We start from the raw sequence: 22,415 nt of genomic DNA, 5'->3' as shown, positions 1-22,415 counted from the left end.
AGAGTGAAATGCTGAATGTAAATGACTTAACACCCACTTCCCAGTTATCAGGCGCATTTTCAAAACCCCCGACAAGTATGTATTGCACTATGACATGCATGCAAACATGTTCCTTCTGCATTTAGCCTTCTTTCAGGCAAGTGCCCAATGAATTATAATGCATCCATTAGACATCTGTAAGATGACAGACTCTTTCAAAGATAAAGTTTGATTAATATCCAGCTGCAAAGGAAATCTATTAAGTGGAGGGAACAGAGAAATTTAGGATCGGTCTATGTGAGAGCTTTTCTATATGAGGCTTTTACCGTGTAAACATTGTCATGGGTATTTATTTATTTATTAGATTTGTATCCTACCTTTTTTTCTTGCAAAGAACTCAGGACTGCTTACATAACTCTCTTCCTGCTGTTCATCTTATTCCCCACAACAACAACCCTGTGAGGTGGGTTGGGCTGAGAGTCTGTGACTGGCCCAAAGTCACCCAGTTGGCTCCATGGCTGAGGGGGGACTAGAACCCAGATTGCCTGAGAGTCCCAGTCCCATGCTCTTAACCACTACACCACAACGGCTCTCTGAGTTGTTTAGATGATGTTGTGGCCCTTCAGTTTTTACTTCTATTTTTAAAAGTACTTTTGGCAAGCTTTTTTAGGTAGGGAAAATGATGTTTTATTTGTGAAAGCAAAAGAGAATGCTTTTTCCACATGTAACTGCATTATTCTTTAGGGTTCTTTAGGTGATGTCATGACCTCCAGCTTTGCTTCTGTTTTTGAACAGCACTTTTGGTGAATCTTTTTGCAGCAGAGAAAATGCAGTATTATTTGAGAGAGCAAAAGAAAACAATTTTCCACTTGGGTATTTCTGCTGTACCATACTGCCATCTAGAGGTTAGGGGATGGAAAAGCAGGAAAGGCAATGCTCTTAGTGCAGTGCTTGGATCTCCATTGTGTGATGCAACTGAAAGTGGATACAGTACATTAACAGCCTCATGTAAAAAAGCTCACCGTGGAATATTTCCCACAATATCTTGTAGCGTCATGCCATTACAATGGGCACTCCAGGGCATTGTGGGGCATTTAACCATGGCAGGCAGCTTCTCAGAATCAAGCATAGGTAAATCGTGCAGTCAGATCTGACCTGCCTGTGAGGATACAAAAGGGCAAGATGCTTCATATGAAGGATATCTTTTAAAAGTTGCATTAACAAGAAATCTTAACCAGTCTTTCCTGCCTCTTTCTGGTTCTCCTTGGTTTCTTCCTTCCTTGTCCACAGAACACACAGGAAAGTTAAGTCGTTGGGAGTCAGACAAGAGAAAAAGGTGCATTGCTAGGTAAATTAGAAGATCTGGCCCCCAGCCCAAAGGACACAAATCTGCACACAATTTGCACATCTTGATGTATATCATTTGGATAATTAATAGGTTTATTTATCTTTCATGGTAGACAAATTCATTTTTCATCCATATAATCTCAAATAAAATAGATTGTTCAATTCATTTGCACTCTGCCCCAGATCATCACAAAACAACGGAAAAAGTTTTTCCCAGCTTCATTGCCATGTAGGGATAATTTTGATATGTCTGTTGCACCATCTGAGGGAAAAAGAGTTAAGCCTCCCATCGCCACAATCTACTTTGAAAATTGCATGCCTGTATGCAAGGAGGCTAAGGAAAAAACAAACAAACCTCCCCAGTCTTTCATTGGCACCAATGGACACTCAGCTCTCTGGGGAATAGATCTGGGTCCTGAGAAATAGATATGGGGCCCTGGGAAATGGATTTGGGGCCCTGGGAAATGGATCTGGGGCCCTGGGAAATGGATCTGGGGCCATGGGAAACACAACTGAAGTCCTGGTAAATAAATTTGAGGTCAGGACCCTATGCGCGCAGGTTTAGCAATGTGCCTGTGTAGAGACATCCCAAGGGCAAACATGCACATGTAAATAGGAGCAGTCCTTTGCCACATAGTCAGGAAAGCAATCCCAAACTCTAGCCCAGTTCTAGAAGCTAAAACACCAGAAGTGCCTAAGATGCTCGTGTGCCTGAATCCACAAATGAGCACTGCTCATTCAGTAATGAGTCACTGGCCAAAGTCATGTGTAGGGACTGTAACCACGTTGTGACATGCAGGCCTTGCTCCATCTGCTGGACTCTGAAAGCATCCATGCTCACATAGCCCCCCCCCCCCAACCACCTTTAGCTGTTTCTGGTGGAGTTCACACCACTGTTCATGAAAGTAAGAAACCACAGAAATGGGGTCATGGTGGACAAAGGAAGTGGAACTGTTCACTCATGCGCTCCCCGAATCGCCAAAATTCCACACATAGGATGGAACTTGCTGCACTGGGAATTACATTTGTGATAATTTAAGGACAGCATTAGCTGCCCGACAACACAGCTATTCAACAAGGGATAATAAACTTGACATATTTCCTCCTTCACATCTTCCCAAAATCTTGAATCCACTCTTGGTTATCATACACATTCCTCAGGTTGTTCAGCCAGAACGTTTGAAGACTTCCTTGCATGGAATAGTTTTAAATATATTGCCCAAACTATAGCATCCTTCTTCACCAGAAAGCCAGGAGGTCTCTGTTCTGTTACTTCCATAAACAGTTTGTGTGTGTTTGTAACTCTTAAAGATGAAGGGTTACATGCTGGAACTCATGGAGAGAAAAACCCACTTACCATACATTCTTGGGTTTTCAGGAGTGTACAAAGAACTACTTAGAATCTATCCAAGGAAGGTCTTGTGGTTTCATCAGGCCCCAGTGGGACTGACAGACTCCATAAAAATCACAAAATAATTCAGTGTCACACCGGGAATAAAGCACCTTGCCAGCCTTCACACTGAGCTTTCAAAGATCCAACTAAAAATGACTGCTCAGAGGTTGCTGCTGCTGCTGTTCTCTGCTCACGAACTCCCTCCTTTTTTGCAAAATGATCTTCTGCATGGCATAAAATGCAGCACCCACGGTCATTATGGACAGCTGCGGCAACATTCATTTTGCTGCACATGGTGACATCTAACAAGGCAACTCTGAGTTCTGGATCATGCTTCCACACAGTTCCCAAAGATTAGTGTTATGCACCGTACAAAGATTTTACGGATGGCTAGCTTCCTTTTCTCAACAACAGAAAATCAGTGTGATAGAATTCCATGCCAGAATGAACCCAAAACAGGAAAAGAAAAACACGCAAGGGCCTATCTTGTAAATACCTCCATCAGTATAGAAAATCATTCAGCCTGGGTGTCGATACAACATCGGTTCATTCAAAGAGTTGCAGGTATGCATTATGGTAGCTTTTCTCCCTGAAATTTGCTTGGCACCGGCACTTGGACATGAAACGGTCCATCCTGAAAGACCCTTGTTTCACAGCGCCCTGTGGAAGATGACGCTCCTTTGCCTTCCATCTCCTTCTTTCTCCTCAGTATCAAAGGCTTTTATTAACAGTTCTAGCCCAGCAATCTTCCAGCTCCCGAAGAGAAAGGAAACCCACTGCTTTTCGCAGTGACCACCTTAGCAATTACATCCCATTGATGTAATGGTTTGAAAAGAACTCACATCCATCGATAACCTTCAGGATGGCTCTCAGGGTGATATCTTTATAGGCTTTCCGTTCTTATCATATTGGTAAACGAGCATTTTGATACAGTGAGAGTTGGCAGGCGATATCCAAGGACTGCTTGTTATGGAGAAGTTATGGTTTGTGTAAAACTGCACAGGCTGTTTCTGGCACTTAAAGAAGGCCTTGAGGGTTGCGGCGGCCATGGTGCGGAACCGCTTGCTAATGAAACAGTACAGGAAGAAATTGATGGCAGTGTTTAAGAGCGCCAGCATGTTGGCCACGTCAGAAACGATGTGGACAGACCAGCTGTTGTGTATCGGTGAGACGTAAAGGTGGTACAGGATCATGATAATCCTCGGGGCCCACAGTATGGCAAAAATGGAGGTAATGGAAAACAAGATGGCCGTCGTTTTCCCCGTGGAATACCCCCGCAGCCGGAAATTGCACTTCTGTCGAAGTTTGTAGACGATGATTGAATTCAAGATGAAGAAAATGGAGCAGGGTACCAAGTAGATGGTGAAACAATGGATCCAGATGAGGACATGATGCACCAGGGTACTTGTGTAGTCCTCCTTCCAAATGTTGGGCCACCAATAATATGGGATACTGGTCAGAAAGCAAATGATATAGACACTTACGATGACTTTCCGCGTACGAGCTGGGTAGGAAACCATGTGATATTTAAGGGGGTGGCAGACAGCTATGTACCGGTCAATGGTAAGAGGCACCGTAATCCAAATGGAGGTGTGAATGGAAGAAAATTCCAAGACCTCGATGATTTTGTCCAAGATTTCTGGCATCTGCTGTTTCAAGATGAAGTCTTCCAACAAGAAGTCGACAAAGACAATGAAGAATAGCACCAGCAAATCAGCAGCAGCCAGTGCTAAAAGGTAATTGTAGGAGGACTTTTGCCGGCGAGCAACCAACTGGGAAAGGATGATGACTGTCAAAATGTTAGCTGAAGAAAGAGAGAGAGAGAGAGAGAGAGAGAGAGGAGAGTTGTGTTAGTCTGATCAGAGGCAAGGTAGAGATCGCTAAGCAGACTCCTGCCATGCCCGTGGGCTCACTTGCTGGGTGTGCCATGGGGCTGTCCCATCATGAACGCTTATGTGAAGTGAGCAGAAGCCCTTATTCCCCGAAGGGATGCGCACTCCACTGATCTTTCCTGATTTAGAAATGAGCTTTTCCTCCCTTTTAATGAAGCAAGTGGTGTTTATTTTCAGACTGCAAAAGTTTCTCTTGGAAAACGCATTGAGATCTTGCCTTCTGCCTTTCATTAGAGAGGCAAAAATTCTTTCAAAGAAGGGTGGCCATTGGAACTGCCTAGCGCGAAGTAGGAATCCCATCAAAGAAAAGTGTGTTGTGGGGACAGGAAATATCTGGGTATTTTTTCTGAAATATCTGTATTTTTTCTTCAGTCTCTTTGATGCCAGAGTCAGTTAATGGATTGTGGAATGAATATATATATATGTATATGTGTGTGTGTGTGTGTGTGTGTGTGTGTGTGTGTGTGTGTGTGTGTATATGATGAGTGTGTTGCTCGTGTATGTGTGTCTTCATTTCCTAAGTGCAAATTTAGCAGGGCAAGCACGTAACCAGGTAGTAAAATGGTCTTCAGTTAACATCTCACCCTGCTGGTGAAGGATATGGTATCCGTCTTCTATTTCTCAAACATTTGTGAGAATATAGCTCTCTCTCACATTTGATTCATGGCTATACTGATCTATTCTTCTCCTCCTCCTCCTCCTCCTCATCATCTTTGGCTATGGTTGGTATAAAAAGGAAATTTATTATTATTATTAATGATAATTAAATAATAATACTTAGTATTATTTATTATTTCATATTTTTTCTCTGTACTGCTCAAAAGCTGAAGCTGTCTGGGTGTTTTGCAACAGACCTATGTAATTATCTCTGCAGGAAGGAACAGGGTTCTGGACAAACAAGGGCCTTTGATGTAGCTCAGTGATGAGGCCAGGACTGTAATTGTTTATTTATTAATTGAATGATAAAAAGACAAAATGACAAACAATCACCTCAAAAGTACTCCTAGGAAGTGCATTTAATGCCCCCCTCCTCACTTTTAATTTTCAGAGAAAAATGTGGGTGAAATTCATTGGCTGTGTGGAGTCCTTCTATATAATGCTTCATGAGAACAAACATTTTTTGGCTGAATTCCCATGCAGGTTTAGACAGAAAATAATCCTACAGCTCTCAGCATTCCTGAACCTTACTCTCTTTTCCAAAACCTGAGCAGAAGCTTTGACAAGCATTGCTCTGCGTTTCTTGGATTCATCTATGCAATAACTTCAGCCCATATTTTACTAATAGTGGCTTTCTGACTTTGCCTGGAGCTAGTTTCAGCTGGTGCATCACTTTTCTGGCATGGCTGTTTATTCATTTATTTATTTTCCGATTTATATCTGCCTTTTTCCTACAAAGGGCTCAAGGCAGCTTACATCATTCTCCTCCTCCATCTTATCCCCACAACCACAACCCTGTGAGGTAGGTTGGGCTGAGAGTCTGTGGTTGGCCCAAAGCCACCCAGTTGGCTCCATGGCTGAGCGGGGACTAGAACCCAGATCGCCCGAGTCCCAGTCCCATGCTCTTAACCACTACGCCACACTGGCTCTCAGCTCAGTTTGCCACAGCTCCATGTACTGAGACTTCAGTATGAGAAATACTGCAGTTTCCTGATGTTCAGTTCTTACCCTGTGGGTTTCGGTCATCATGAATGTGAAGAATAGCTTACACATCACTTTTTATTCTGTTCTTCTGGCATGGTTCTTAGAGACAAGGCTGATGTAAGAGGTACACCTTCATGTTTGATATCAGCCATTTCTGAGGATACACTCAGGGTTAGAACCTGAAGACATACCATGCTGTAGCCTTGCTGAACATCCGTGGGAGAGCAGCTGGCCACACTGGGTGGTTCTTATGACACCACAGTGGTTTCTTGTGCAGGATGGTCTGTTGTATTACACAAACCCTGTCATGGTACTTCAGCATGGTATGTTTGGTTTTTAGAAACCGCAGTAAGAAACAATACTCTGTTCTATTGCTTCCATGTTTCACCATGATTTCTCTGATCATCTGAACACAGCATGATGGTTTCCACAATCCTGGTTTGCAGCTATGACAGATCCCCCTGGAAGGAGCAGCAGCTGGTGCTGCAGGAGCTGCTCCAGCCATCCAGTGCAGGATTGAGAGGGCTGATGGGATGTGTCAGCAAACCCTAACCCTTGCATAGAAACCACCCTAGCATAGAAACCACCCTAGCATAGAAACCACTCAATCATTTTTCCAGGCAAAAAATGTACACTGTGGAAACCTCCCAGGGTTTTTTTGTCATGCCACGTGAACCCAGTCACTATGTATGGAATAGATGGGCAGAAATATTTTGGGATTCAGCTCCATGCATCCTGCCCATTGGTCTTGTGGGCAGGGACTTCTCAGAGTTGAAGTCTCAGATTGCTGGAGATCTACTTCCTGTCATCAGATGCATGCTGCTTTGCTGCATAACTGAAGAAAGACAGGATATCAGAGTAATATATACTAAACTATAGGGAAACTCCCCAGTGTGTTCAGCTGGTGGTACAGAGAAGATTCCCTGCAGCTCACAACTTGGTGTCCATTTCCATAACATGAAACAGAGAAGCAGAGCCCAAACACAGGAAGGGATGCTGCATCAGAATGGAGACTCTCATATTCCTTGCATAGCACAAATTCTATGCTATAGGTCAGCTGCTCCTGGTTTTCCTCCAAAAAAACACAGAAATTATGCGAGCCCTTTCCCCACCAGTCAGGTAGAGCTTGGATAAGATTACTAGCTGCCCCAAAGCTCAGAAAAGGTTGTCCCTGCCTGCCAAATCTGCAGCTGCCCAGATGCGCTTCTTACCTTGACTTACCTTGTGGGAAAGTGGCAGAAGACAGGTGATTTGGGGGAAGAAGGCCTGTTCCTTCCTCTCCCTCCCTGCCTTCCTGCCCTCAGTCCCAAGAGAGACTGCCACTGCTGCTCACCATTCCAGGGCCAACAGAGGGGATCAAAGGGACAGACCGACCTTTTCTTTATGGGCAGGCTTTCCCTGGCACACACTTACACTGCAGGCATCTCGGAGGCCATCTGGGGCCAAAGTTTGCACCTTTCCTGGTCTGCTGTCAAAAGCAACTGCATTTGATAGCAGGAGTCCACTTGAAAAATGCACATGAAAATGCGTATTTTTGAAAAAGGCAAATGATAATGCATAGGTTTGAAAAGAACTGCACTCAAAGAAGCTTCCAACAATGGGAGAGGAATGCCTACATTTCAGAGATGAACATAGTTGACGTGCATATATGGGGGGGGGGGGATTGCACACCAATGCAGACAAATTCTCAAGCAGAAAGAAGAAAGCTTGCCAGCTTATACCGGTTCCAGTCAGAACAGGCTTCAGAATGGAATTTGGCACATGTCACTGAGTCAGAGGTTTGCTGATTGGTCCATTTCTGCTTGTCTCCTCTCCCTGCACCCAGACACACCCCCAATAGCAAAGTAAGGGGGAAAGAGGGGGAACAAGCAGGTTCTTGTGAAAGTGGGGCTTGTAGCAAGTAGAATGAGGGAACTGGAAATAATTCTGCAGCTTGGATTTTAATCTAAGCTAGAGAAGAATGCAGGGTGTTTTGTAAAGCTTGTCTCAAAGCTTGTGTTGAGACAGACTTTGCAGAGCCCCCCAAATTTCATTTCTTTTCTTCCGGGGGGAAGAGCCTCGGCAGGATCTCTAATGTTAGGATGGGACATGATATGGTGGCTTGCAGAGACAGAGAGGGCACAAAAATTGGGATGCATCTGCCTGTGCATCTCAAAGACCAAAGAGGAAGGAAATGCATCTCAGAGATCCAGGATTGGGTTGCGTAGTATGTGCCCTCTTTAAGTCACAGGTATGCAACTGTTTGGAGTCGGGGTCTGGGCAGTTCCCTGAAAAGCTGAGAACTCCAAGGGATGAGGCCACCCTGCCCCCTCCACTAAGCATGGCCCAGCCCTAACCCTTTATTCCATGGTTTGTGTGTGTGTGGGGTGCCAGGATGCACTCCCAGATGTGATGAAAGGAAACTCTTCCCGTGTGGATGAATCCCACTTCTACTGGCTCTCTATCCCACTCTGATCTCTGAGGTGGTGGGAACCCCCTGCACAGAAGGGCGAGTCCGAATCCCACCCCAGGCACCCCCCTGCCGTCTCTGACCCAAGACTGGCATCTGAATTCCCCACCTCTGGGCATCTTCACTGCAAGCTCTGATCGGAGATTGCAGGTGACAGAGCAGATGGCATGGCAACAGGGAAATCCAGCTATTCTCGCCGATCTCAGATCAGAGACAGCCGAGGGATACCCTCCGAGGGATTCCTCAGGGAGTCCTGGAAGGCTCCAAGGGTCCCTCCAAGTCTCACTGCGTCTTGCCCCCTGGAGGAAGTCCAAGAAGTGGTCTGGGCGGGATGGGTCACCCTCCCTAGTGCTTCCGCAGCCCTGCCTCAATGGAACGCTTGCTTAAGCCCAAACAACCTGTGAAGCGTGTTGGCCCAGTCTCATCTGAATGTCTCCACCCACTCCTGTTCCGCCAACTCATTTAATTAGTTCACAAGCAAAGCACGGCGGTTTGGTCTACCGACAGCCAGCGTGGATTGCCAAGTATTGACATTTTCATATGCATTCAGTAATTACTCCTCCTGCGGAGCTAATGTGCTGCATTCCATGCACAACTTCTGATCATGCTGATTGCCTTTTCAAGGCCAATCAAGAATCATTAGGAGGGTTCCACTAAATAAGAAGCAAGGAGGCCAAGGAAATTCTATGCATCCCCATGCAAAACGGGAATGCATAGGATTTGGCACTTTCTGCCTGACTGTTACAGCTACTCTCTTGGGTTTGAAAAAATTCCTCTTACGTTGGGCTTCCTTGGGCTGAGGAAAAGAACCCCAAACAGTGAAGCATTGCAGGAGGTGGGAGGGCACAGTGAATTAGGAGCTGCCCAAGTGTCTGCCACCAACATTTCCATCAGCCATTTTTCCATTTTGCATCAGGTTATTCATGCACACCCAGAGAAAATGAGGGTGGCAGAAAGAAGGGCATGTTTGGATGAAGCTCCATCTAATTAATTCAATTCAAATTATCCGTTGCATTCATTTCCCACCTTTTTTCCCTGCAAGGAACGCAAAGTGGCTCACATACTGCTCTTCCTCCTTTCCACAACAACCCTGTGAGGGAGGTTAGGCTAAGAGCTATTTATTTTTATTTATTTATTAAAACATTTTTATGCCACCCCATTCGCCGAAGCCTCGGGGCAACTTTGGCTGACCCAAAGTCACCCAGGCAGGTTCATGGCCAAGAGGGGGGTAGAACCTGGATCCCACAACTCCCAGTCCAACACGCCAACCGGTATGCCACATTTGCTCTTTGTTCCGAATGTTTTCCCGATTAGACCCATGCCATGTAACCACCGACAGTCCTTCTTCGGCAGTAGAATGTTCTGGAATGCCCTCTTTCTAGAGATGCACTCTTCTACTTCGGTTCAGGCCAGGTTAGGAGTACTGGAATATGCTCAATGTGGGGTTGCCCTTGAATCATAGACCTTTAAGATCTAGAAGGGGCCATTTATGTTATCTATTCCAACCCTTGCTCGTGCATGAATCCAGTTCAAAGCTTTCCGAATGGATGGCTGCCGAAGAACTCCAGCTGTGCAGTGCCTCCCGCCTCCCTAGGCGTAAGATTTCACCGACAGCTGTTCAGAAATGACAGATACATTCGTCAATGGCAACCCCACTGGCTTCTTGCCAGCCCAGGCCTCGTACAGGTTTTACCCCGTGAAGATCTAAATGGCTTGGGTGGGGTGACCTGAAAGACCGCCTCTTCCTCTATTAACCTGCCTGTAATCTGCATCTGGAGCCCTGCTCCTGCCCCACCAGCAACGGAAGTTTAGATTGGTGGGGCACCAAGACAAGACTTGGTTGCAGAATGCCAGCTATGGAGTACCTTCTGAAGGTATTCCGTAGGAAAGTTTATTGGGTTCCATCCTTATTGAATTTTAGGTTAGGTTAGATCATCCTCCCAAAAACTGGATTTTCTGCATTTCAGCTGCAGTGCCGTACAACTAGAATAATGCTCTCTTAAAAATTCTCCACCCTATTTGTGGGCAGAGAAATGGGAGGGGAAAGCAGCTTCTCCCCACTGCCAGGGGTTAGAGAACGGATCCCCCGCTCCCTCCACTCCTTTCTTCCCTGGGTTTGTTTGTTTTGTCTCTGTTGTCCGAGGAAGCAGCACCCATGCTGACCCTGTTGGTGGATCAGTCCCCATGTTGCATCCGCCGCGACACAAGTGTGAGAAGGACAGTGTTTGCATCTACTTTCGGGGAAGAGGTGGAGCCAGTGCCGAGCTCAGACCATCTCTCCAGTTTCCTGGAAGTTTTCTTTCCCCCAAGAAAAAAGGATTCCATTGCTCTGCCTCCTTTTCAGAGTATTTTGTGATTAATGTTTGTAGCGTTCTGAGCTTGCCTAATCACAATGAAGAGTTCCAGGATGCTGGGTATGGTTTTTTGTTTTTGTTGTTTTTCATGGCTCTGCAGCCTTCTAGGCCGCTACATTTCTTGATCTGCAGGAAGACAAAGATGCTGGAGATAAGATTGCAAAAAGAGAGACCACATTTATGCACAACCACCCTGTGAGTAAGGGATGCACAAGAAACCTTGCCCCAACCCACTAGAATTTCTCCAAAACATCCTTTTTGGACTTGTTTTTTAACATAATTTATTTTCTACCATATTCATCGAGATTGGCTCAACGAGAAAAAAAGTGGGAAAATTTTTCAGCAGAGCGTTACTTAAAACAACGCGATCGATCCCTAAATTTCCTTTGCCTTTTTGGCTTGCAGTTCTTTCTCGAAGCCATGAGATTTTCAGCCTTGCCTTTTATCACTGTATGAGACAGCACAGAGTGGCAACATGGGAGTCTTTAAAAGGACACTTATATAGGGATAAACCCCATTAAGCTCAGTGGGACTTGCTTTTAGAAAGCACGCATAGGACTGAACTGCCATTCAGTCACTCATTCATGGTGGGTTCCTGTTATGCCCAGAAGAATTAAATAAAAGCCACTCACCCAAGGCTTCGAAGACTCCCAGAGTGTGTAAACAGATTGTGGCTTAATTTGCCAATAAAACGCAACATGAGTTGGAGGCTGAGCCCAACACTGCAGGTTTGCTAAATGGAAGTCCTGATGATGGATAATCATCCGTGGCTTCCTGTGAGATAATCCATTTCGAAGTATTGAATCTAACGCTTTTTGTGAGCTCAGACCAATTATCTACCTGGTCTGATCACTGTTTTTCTACCCCTGGACAGCAAGAGAGCTTTCCATTTCTTAGCAAGAACAAGAATTCTCCATTTGCAAAAACGAATGAACCAACCAACCTGGAGATCAATGAAGCTCTCCAAATTTCTCCGGCAAGTTTGTTCAGTCTTGCCGCTTTATCAAATGGCAGGCTCTGATTTTTGCCTCTTTGTATGAACAGGTACCCCTGTTTTTCTGTGTATGCACCAGTTGTGCTTACCTTTGAAACATACGCAACCTGAGAAGCTAATCACTAATGCAGAGCCAGATATTCAATGCCACAGATACAGGCCAAATGCTGGACTGAACACACCTTTATTCCAATCCAGCAGTGCTCTTACATTCTTATTACATGTGGATTTTTTGAACAGGCTCCCCCTGCTGGATAGTTTGTGCATCCTTCTCTCGTATGCATTGACTCACCCCATGAGCCGGTGGGGCTTACACAGGCTGAATCAACACATCCCAAGCCATCTTTCCTCCTGCTCCCAAACCGTTTGAGAGATGCTCAGAGGCATGGCACTTCTCCAGTGATATAGCTGTGCAAACTGTCGTCCTTCCAATGCTTACCTCATTTTGGAAACTGATGCATCAGCGCACTGAGTTTGACTTAGCAAAAGCAATCGACTGATGCTTCCTTGTGGAACCTTGGTGCGTGAGACCACCGCCCTGTTCCCAAGCCGTGCCTGATGCTCCATGGCTACCCTGCCTCCTGAAATTAAGCAACATCTGCCACAAGCGCGCTTCCCTCCCTTGGAAATTATATTTTTAAACAGCGACAGCTTAGCAGAGATGGTATTGACCACAGCTAAGTGTCTTTAACCCATTTTCCTTGGCTCCTGGCGGCTTTGTTCCCTCCACACCCCTGCCCGAGTCATTGTTACAGATCTTTTCATCCTGGAACAAAAATAGACAGCAAATCATGTTATCCAATAACCTGGAGTTGTTGCTCTTTCCAAGCACCTTAGGAGTGACTGTTTGGCTAGTTCTCTGTTTTAAGGTCTAAGCATGAGAACTGCAAAGGTTAACTTGGAAAACGGTTTTCACTCCAGGACTTGTTCTCAGTCTCTGAGTACAACCACCTGGGTTCAGGCTTGGGTTATAATTTATAATAACATCTTCCAAAATTTCTCTACCCCATTTTGCCCTGGCTGGTAGGGCTTCCGTGCTGCCAAAGGCTGTGTGAGAGGTAGGGATGTAGATCTAGGAATTCTGTGCCAGGGAAATGGTCAGTGTTCCCAGATGAGTAGGACTTTGGGCAAAAGGTCCGCTCTGCAGAAAGGGAAGGGAGGGCTTTGAAATTATGCGAATTGTAATCCAACTCAACTTGGGGCACCAGGTTGGGGTACTTTGGCTTAATTAAATGTCCTATTTCCCAGCCCAGCTGTCAAACCTTTCCCGCCAGTCTAACTCAACAGCTTGAGCTGTCCGCAATGTCTTATCGCAATGCCGAAATGAAATCTACAAATTTCTTACGCACTCTGTACACAGTACACGTACAGTCGTTGCTGTGGATAGGAATGGAAATATTGTCCTCAGATGACATTCCCCAAATCAGGAGAGGGCAGCCGTCTGCCTTGCAGGTGGGGGAGGGGAGAAATTCTTACCACTTTTGTGTTCTTGGGTCTCCTCCGTGCCCTTGCTCCTAAAGGAGTTAATTCAGCCTCTCCCAAGGGAAATGCCAGTCACCTATTTGCAAGACACAAAGGCCTTCCATCCAGGGAGAGGAGGTTTGTTTGCATGAATGTGCTTGTGTACATTTGCCCACATGCATTTGATGAATCAAGCTTTTAGCCCATAAAATGCCAAGGGAGATGGGGGAACCTATTTGATATTTGCAGTGGAAATCAAGGGGCATTCTATAGCATTCCTGCCCTGCCTTTCAAGAGATTCCCTCTTTTCAGGGAGGCTCAGCTGGTGCACCTGATTGCTTTCTATTAACTTCTTGCTTGGGTTCTTAAGGTGGACTGAAAGAAATTCAGCTCTAGGAGACCTGGCTTCTGTGTCGGCTTACCCACACGGCAGCCCCAGTCGTCTCTGGCAGACCCCATCCTCTCCGCCCCCACCCGCCTCATGGACTGCAGCTCACAGGCACTGCGACGGAGGGGGAAGAAACCCCCGTTGCAGCCCCAAGAAACCTGCAGTCAGCTGTCGTTTGGCTTTCCCCCTTCAGGAGCTGTTCATTAGCATTCCTGCCACACAATTCCAGATGGGAAAGGAGGAGGGAGGTGTGGGGGCGGGGGAAGGACAGCACCCTTAATATTTCAGCTTATACATGCAGAGTAACAAAGGCATGATTAACTACCCAGCCACACAGAATGTGTAATACCAGCTTCCAAAGCAAGTGCTTGGGAGCCAAATAACTGGCGAAAGTATGGTCTGCAGAACATCCAAAACTTACAAGCTCTACAAAGGATTTGGAAGTCAGTATGCGTCCTTCAGGTCAACTGAGTTTAGACCACAGCCTTTCCCAGCCTACAACTCCCATCAGCCACAGGTGGCATGACTAGTTGTCAGGGATGATGGGAACTGTAGTCCTGTATATCAGGACAGTGCTAGGTTAGGAAGGGCTGCTTTAAAGGACATTGCAATTAGACTTTTGCATACTTGTGTGTGTGTGCACATCCTAGCAATTAAAGATACTCTAACTACAATCCGCTTTCAGAGACTTGCTCCTCCCAGATCAATAAATTACATATTCTTTAAAAAAATAACAGTGGTATTTTAACACCACATAATTTAGCTCTTCCGGACTATTTGGCAGCATTTGATATAACGAAGCCCTCTATGGAACCACAAAACTGATCGAGACTGGAAAATGAAGTTGTGTCTGAGGATGACCTTGACTGTACATTATACTGGAGGGAGCATAAAATTCTATCTCCTCCTGAGCAATTCAGGATTTGATCTAGCCCTAGGGATGCACAAGAATTTTGTTTCAGTTTGCAAATTATTTGACACAAGTGCAGAGTTTTGAATAATGTGCACTTTGAAACACTCATGAAAATAACAATGGAAACAATGCAGATCCATGCTTATCAATGTGAGAAAGTATAACGAAATGTGCATTGTTGAACATACCAAAGCTTAAGTTGCCAACAAAAGTGGAAGTAAGCCAAAATTAGCCCAACTATCTGACTGCAAAGTTTGACTACCCAGCTCGAGTCAGTTGTGCTTGTGGTTTATGAATGTATGTTCACTTGTCACGAATGCTTCTCTACTCATTGGAATGGTCCATCACTTGGATGCCCCAAAAGAGGACCCCTTTCCTTGGCTTCTCCTCCTAACTCACAGAGTTATAATCTCTCATCACTCTTCTAAGGTCTTTCCTAGAGCAGCCTTCCTTAACTAGGTATCCACCAGATGCTCTGCACCAACTCCCTTTTGTCACTGCCCAATGGTAAGGATTGGTGGGAGTTACATAGAAACATAGAAACAGAGTGAGTCAGAAGGGGCCTCCCGGGCCATCTAGTCTGACCAGCCGGCTCCGCTCACGACATGCCCACCATGTGCATGTCCAGCTTATCCTTGAACACCCTCACCAATGGGGCCTCAACCACCTCCCTTGGAAGCCCATTCCACACCCTCGGGGTCCTGATTGTCAGGAAGTGCTTCCTGGCATCCAAATGGAACCTTGGCTCCCTGAGCTTTGCTCTGTTGAAGCGCATCCTGCCTTCCTCTGCAGGGGAGAACAGGTCTCTACCCATCTCCATGTGACACCCCCTCACATACCTGTATGTCGCCAACAGATCCCCTCTGAGCCTCCTCTTCTCCAGGCTGAAGAGCCCCAGTTCCCTCAGTCTCGCCTCATACGGCTTTCCCTGCAAACTTTGTGGCCCTACGCTGCACTGACTCCAACCTGGCTATATCCTTTCTGTAATGAGGGGCCCAAAACTGAGCGCAATACTCCAGTTGCGGGCGCACCAGAGTCATGTAGAGTGGTAGTAATACCTCTCTTGATCTAGAAGCCACACTTCTGGCTATGCAACCAAGGGTGGCGTTGGCCCTCTTGACCGCCGCATCACACTGCTGACTCATGTTTAGCCTGCAGTCAACCAGCACCCCGAGGTCCCTTTCACAAGTGCTGCTCTCCAGCCACTTGTCACCTAACCTGTACTTATGACAGTTATTCCTATGCCCCAAGTGCAAGACCTTGCACTTATCCACATTGAACGCCATCCTGTTGTCTCCCACCCACTTCCATAGTCTGTCCAGATCCTTTTGGATCTGGAGTACCTGCTCCTCAGTTGTGGCCACTGCTCCAGTTTTAGTGTCGCCTGCGAATTTGATCAGCAGACTGTTCACCCCTTCTTCCATGTCGTTAATGAAAAGATTAAACAGGATCGGCGCTGTTACGAGAAACATTACAAGAACCCCAAGATGCGCACACCAGAGGGCTTCCTACACTAGAATTGGTCTACCATGTCACGAAGAACATGTTGCACTGCAGAGGTGTTGAAATTCGAATGTGGGAACTGGATCCAGACCATGCATGGAGCCAAAACTGGACCGCTGTGGCCATGCCCCTTCCCCAGAGCACTGAGTGGGTCTCTCTTCCCCACTGCTATGACCGCCTGCCATGTGGTGGGTTCTTGGCTCTTTGTACAGTTCTCCAACTCACCCCCATTCCAAAAGTTCTCTTAGAACTTAGTTACCCTCAAGATGAGCTTCAAACCAAAATGTGCTGGTCTTTTGGCCCCCAAATGTGCTGGTATTTTGTGCTCTTGGCCACACCCCACTTTTCATTTGGCCCTGCCCGCTCCTTCAATGCAGTCTGCAAGTGTTGCTTAGGTTGACTGAAGGAACAAGAGGCACTGGCTTTCTGTGGAATCCATTCAGTAATGTGATACAACCCAGCTGAAAGTTGATATCAGACTAATAAGACTAAGTGAACACCCTCCCCTTCCCAGTAATCAAGATCCTAAAAGACTGAACCCTCAGGGTGGTTCTTGAGTTTTCAGAGCCAACCATGTGGGGTATCACGCTCCACAATGTTGGCCTTCTCTGAAAAACCAAGAATCTCACTCTTGGATTGGTGATGCCACGTCCCTTCCAGTTTCTCATGGGTTCAGGAACTGGGAGCTTTTCAGAAATTGAATTCTGCACTTGAACATGGACTCAGGGAGGTTCAGCACCCCAGTGGACCATCTGTCATGTACTACTGCTGTAGAAAGCAAGGAAATGCCACATCTGAATTCTTTGTACGCAATATCTGGCATACCAAGATGTCACTTAGACTAGAATGTTTGTGCTACTGTGCTTGCATTCTACAGCCAAGGGACTTTTCTAGGTGTTGACACATTCACTCAGGCCATTATGTTCCCTTCTCCTGTCCTGCATGTTGATGTATTTATATATTCCTTTCAGGGAGGAGAGGTGAGGGTTAAAACATACTTTATTTCTGCCCCTAGCAAAAACTGTCTGCATGGCTCACAAAAGAGAGCTAAGAAACCCCATTCCCAGCGTGAAACATACGAACATAATCAAACAAAGAATAAACATGCGAGCAAATTAAAAGAAATTGCAGCAGAGTGATCAAAGCAAACTAGCCGGGGGCTAAGAAAGTGCAAATACAGCCCTTCCCCATTTCAAAACTGAAGCACCAAAAAGCCGGGAAGAACAGGCAGATCTGCTCCAGGTGAGATCCTAAAGGCCTCAGCAGAGATCTCGGGCAGACGGTTCTGGGCAGGACATCCTTCAGTGGGTTTGCCAATCCCAAAAAGGCCCTCCAAGAGTCAGAAGAGCCTTCTGTTCACCTGGCCCGGAGCCCAGTCACCACACAGTGGCACGACCGGATGGCCTAGGATTCCAAGGAAACGGCACCACATGCTTTAGCCAAACGTAGAGGCGAGCCAGCAGTGTGATGTTCACACAAATACTGGCTTCAGGTTTTCGAGGTCTTGGAATTGTCTTCCTCCCTCAGTGGACCAACAGCCTCCCCACTGTGGCCACCAGCTGCTATGGCTCCTTCTTCTCTTTCTCATCCTGGTTACCGCTCGCTCGCTCGCTCGCTTGCTTGGTAGACAGACAGCTGGTCAGCTGAGGCAACTCCTGGTCTATCTTCTCAGCACTACCCTTGACTGGTCCAGAGGAAGAAGCAGGGCAACATGCAACTTGCCATGGTCAAGATGAGGAGCAGCCCAAGAGGTTCTCTGCTGGGATGAGGGCCCCTGGCGGTGTCCAGCCATGGTTACCCTGGACACAAGCCTCACCTGCCTCCTAATGTTGGACTCCATGGAAAAGCAGGAGTCTTGCTCAGAGGAGTTGCTCCCTTGTTGCACACTTGGTGTAAGAGATGTGCATACACCTCAGTGACTCAGGGCAGGGGTGGGCAGCCTCAGGCTTGGAGGCCAAAGGTGGCCCACAGATTCACACCACGACCTCCTCCGGAATAAGGATGCAGGCTGCAATCCGACACCCACCTAGCTGGTGGGAAGCTTGCCTGAACTCAGTAAGACTCATTTCTTGGTAGATGCATATAGGATTTCTCTGTTCAACCAAATAATGGTAGCCAAATCAGAGAGACAGAGAATGTCTCTGGGAGTATGTGGGGGGGAAGATATTGTCAGGTCAGGGAAGTTACAGTAACAATGGAAAACATTTCCAATTCCTTACATTTCCAATTCCTCAAAGCTTTCAGCTGCTCATCTTTTAAAGAATCGCCTTCAAAGGGATGGCCTTCCATACCGTGTCAACATTAAATCCCTGGAACAGCCTTCCCCCAAGTTGGCATCCTCTGAAGGTGTTGGATTGCAAGTCTATCATCCTCAGCCTAGGAATAATGTATGTTGCAAGCCAACTCCTCTAGAAGGTGGCACAGTGAGGACAGCGGCTCTGGCCTTTTGCTGGCTGAGTTCTAACTCTGGAGCTGATCGATGCAGGTTAATTTTCTCAATTGTTACTTTGGGTGTACTCCAACCCTGGTAAACTATTGGGTGTTTTACTACTGGCTTCAGGGGGAGGTAACTCACACCCTTTACAATTATTTTTAAAAGGGCCGTGACTACAAAACTGACAGTGACAGAAACTGGACCACGTGGTTTTTGGTAACAATGACAGCAGTTTAGGGACAAATTTGCTGTAGTGGACAGAGTGCTGGAGCAGAATTGCAAGGACTTCGCCTTTAATCATGGCATTCACTGATAACCTTGGCAAAGTCCCTCTTAACCTAGCCTACCTCACAAGGTTGTTGTGGGGTTACAAAAGAGAGGGGAAATGTGTAAACTATCCTGAGTTTCCCGAAGGAACGACAGGTTATCAACTTAATAACAAGTACAATAGCCACCTCACCGGGGAATGGGGGGCATTGCTTGGCCTTCTCAGTAACTGCTCATTGTCAGCACTCAAAAGCCATGCCCTAAAAAGAGAGGATAAGTCCTCCTTGATCTGGGGGTTTTGAAAAGATGTAATCCCTTTATTAGGGACTCTCTACTGATTCATTTCCTACATTGATGTCAGGTTGGACTAGATGACCTTGAGGTGCCCTCCAACTCTCTGATTCTATTAAGAAAACTGCAGCTCCAAGAACGCTTGCCCAGGGAGGAAGCCAGATGCATTTCCTCAGGGGAGGAGATGTCTTCCTGCAAATATCTTGAACGGCCCCCCTGTTTGCCCAGATGGCAAACATCCCCAGGAACTTGCCCCGAGAGACCTCGGGCTTTTCAACTCCGGCTGTCATGCTCCTAGAAGACCTCGCTCTCGCGGAAGCGTGTGCTGAGCGGCGCATCCGGAGACCACGGCGAGGCCCTCCTTAACCACCGCGCCAGCTCTCCGCCGCGCTCTTAAACAGCCGCTCTGCTCGCTCCTCCTCCGCAGCCGCCCGGAGCCCGGAGCCCGCGCCCGCGCCCGCGCCCGGTGCGTCCGCCGCTCCACGACCCGCGGTATGTGCGGTGCGCGGGGAGCGCGGGCGAACCGTGAGCCGTGCGCTGTCCGGGCGGGCGGGCGCGCAGCTCGCTGTGTCAGCACCACGGAGAGCTCGCTCGCTTGCTTCACCGGCATCCCTGGCTGGGCCGGGGCGGGGGGCGGGCGGGGGGGCGGGCAGGTGCCTCTTCCAAGGACACGGATGCCCGGGAGTCTCGATCCGACACGGTGCTAGCGCGAAGCACCTTCGTTATCCATTCTGCTCCCATCAAAGAGGTGGGGATGGAGCCTCCGCTCCGGGAAATGCGGCAGGCGAGGGCTGGGCTGCCGCCATCACGAGCACCTTGCAGGTGTCCAGGGGGCTGGCGGGGGGGGGGGGGGCTCTGCTGGGAGACAGGGCACTTTTGGCAAGAGAGGCTTTCGGCCCGACCTAGCAATGCTCTGGGAGAAGGGCTTTTCACACTGACTTCAACCCCAACTTTCTGGAGTGACTGGCCTCACTTCTTTCAACTCCTTTCCCCTCCAGCCCCGTCTGAGGCAAAGACGTGTCCTCCAGCGGGGTTTTCTCTGAACTCAGCTCCCAAACATTCCCAGAAAGCCAGGCCTCATTGTGGAACCTGTAAAAGAATCATTGGACCAAGATGCCTGTATCCAGCATGCTTTCCCTTGCACAAACCCAAACTCACTCCTTCCTTCCTCCTCGTTCTTTCTTTTTTGCAGACTTGGAGGGGGGCGGGGTGGGAATAGCTTGACATGTCCAAGCCAGAGGTAGAGAGACTTGGAAGTTCTTCTCCACCCTACATTTCTGGGGAAACCTTAACAACCTCTTCTGCAAACCCAAACCTTCTGTCTGGACGCTCGTGTGTGTGTGTGTGTGTGTGTGTGTTTGAGTGTGCCACAGGGTCTATGCCAGAGGTAAACTTTAACCCCAGCAGGGTTCCTCGTTTTGGAAACCCGCGACCCTGCCCAGTGCACAAGGACCGTCCCCTTAGCGAGCCCTGCATCGTTCCCGCCCCACTGAAGCACACCCTTCAAGGGGTAGGCACAGATGCCCGCAAGGGTCACCCTCCAGCTGTTTGGGATTACAACTCCCAGCACCCCCAGCCCCTGCACCTTGCGGGCTGGGCTGGGGTTTATGGGAGTGGCGGTCAGTAACACCTGGAGGCAATAAGGGCTGGGATGGGGTGGCGATGGGCGGGTGGGGGGACTGGCGGGGCGAAACTCGGGGGAACTTGGAGCGAGCCGCCGACACATGCCTGGTGGTCCTGGGCACCGGCGGCCTCCGCGGCGCCTCGGGCGGGGAAGACCCCGCTGCCCAGTTGCCCCCCCCGCGAGTTCTAGCGCTGCCCCCTCCCCGCCCCCAGCCTTACCTGGCAGCCCCAGGCAGAGCAGCAAACTGTAGTAGACGACTGGCACATAACCCAAGCCACAGCCTTGCAGGGAGGTGCTGTTGTGCGTGTGGATGTAATCTTGCTCCATCGACGTTCTCCTGCCGGTCCCTGGCTGAGCCTCGCTGGAAGGAAGGACGGAAGGCAACGGAGTCAGGCGCTCGGCATCCCAGCCGCCGCCGCCGCCGCCGCCGGAGATGCCGAGCACTTTGCGCGGGGGAGGAAGGAGCCAGCCAGCCAGCCAGCCAGCCAGCCTCACACGCAGCCCCGTCGCTGGAGGAGGCGGCGGCAGCGCGTGGCCCACCTCTCCGGGGGGGGGGGGGGGGCCCTGGGGGGGGGGGGGGGGGGCGGCCGGCCGGCCGGCACGCCAAGGGTTAACGCGCTGCTCTTCACTTCGCCGGGCGGCGAGCTGCTGGCTGCGCTGCCCGCCTTCCAATACACACGCTTTACACACGGGCAGCGGGCGCGCTCGGGGTCCTAGCAGCTGACTGCTTCCGCCAGGTCTTTGCATAAGGAGAAACGCGTCTCCCTTACTCTCCATTTACTAGGACGGATCCTCACTCTGGTATCACCACTGCTAGCATTTGCATCCATCCTAGTAAAAGAAAAAGAAAAAGAAAGCCCCCTATCGTTACCCCTTCTAGTAGCATTTCTAAAATACGACTGGACTACAAAAATATGATTAGTGTTTAGCATTGCTTAACTAATCCTTTTCGGATTTTGGTAAAGGAGTCTTTCAGTGATATTGGCATTTTATTATTAGTTTGCTCCTGCCCACCGCGACACCCCTTTCTACCTCCTGCAAGGCACCCCAGCTGGCTCACAAGATTCTCCCCCTGTCCTTCGCAACAACCCTGCGAAGTGGGCTAGCCTGGGAGTCTGCCATTGGTCCAAAGTCACCTTAGGCAGCTGTGGCCACAGTGTAGGGGTGCACTAAGTACAGTGTGATTTCTATTTTTTAGACTTTATTTTGTGTGTTTTTCTTTATTATATGTTTGCTTGCTTTTTGTTTTTTTTGTTTTTGGTTTTTTTTTGTTTTTGGTATTTGCATTTGAAGAATTAAAAAGTCACCTAAGCAGCTTCAGGGCTGAGTGGGAACAAGTACCTACATTTCCTAGGTTCCAGTCCAAGTGCTGTACTGCATGGGCAGCTGCGATTGTGTCGGTACCACCAAAATACCTCTGCTGTCCTAAAGACCAACCCCTGCAGACCGACAATGGCCATCTAGCATCAGGCAGGGGGGCTTAAT

General features: G+C 48.1%; 1 protein-coding gene across 1 annotated transcript; it reads right to left on the bottom strand.

Moving 5' to 3' along the window:
* Positions 1–3,588: 3,588 nt before the first annotated feature.
* On the bottom strand, positions 3,589–21,257 carry GPR139 (G protein-coupled receptor 139). Its single transcript, XM_044433755.1, has 2 exons — positions 21,149–21,257; positions 3,589–4,523 (listed from the first exon to the last, which is right to left on the bottom strand). Exons 1-2 carry the CDS (start codon positions 21,255–21,257, stop codon positions 3,589–3,591), a joined length of 1,044 nt encoding a protein of 347 aa, XP_044289690.1.
* Between the last annotated feature and the right edge of the window lie 1,158 nt (positions 21,258–22,415).

Source organism: Varanus komodoensis, unplaced genomic scaffold (assembly GCF_004798865.1).
Source record: "Varanus komodoensis strain SLA01 unplaced genomic scaffold, ASM479886v1 scaffold26, whole genome shotgun sequence".
Lineage (NCBI taxonomy): Eukaryota > Metazoa > Chordata > Lepidosauria > Squamata > Varanidae > Varanus > Varanus komodoensis.
This window is presented reverse-complemented; position numbering and strand designations above follow the sequence as displayed.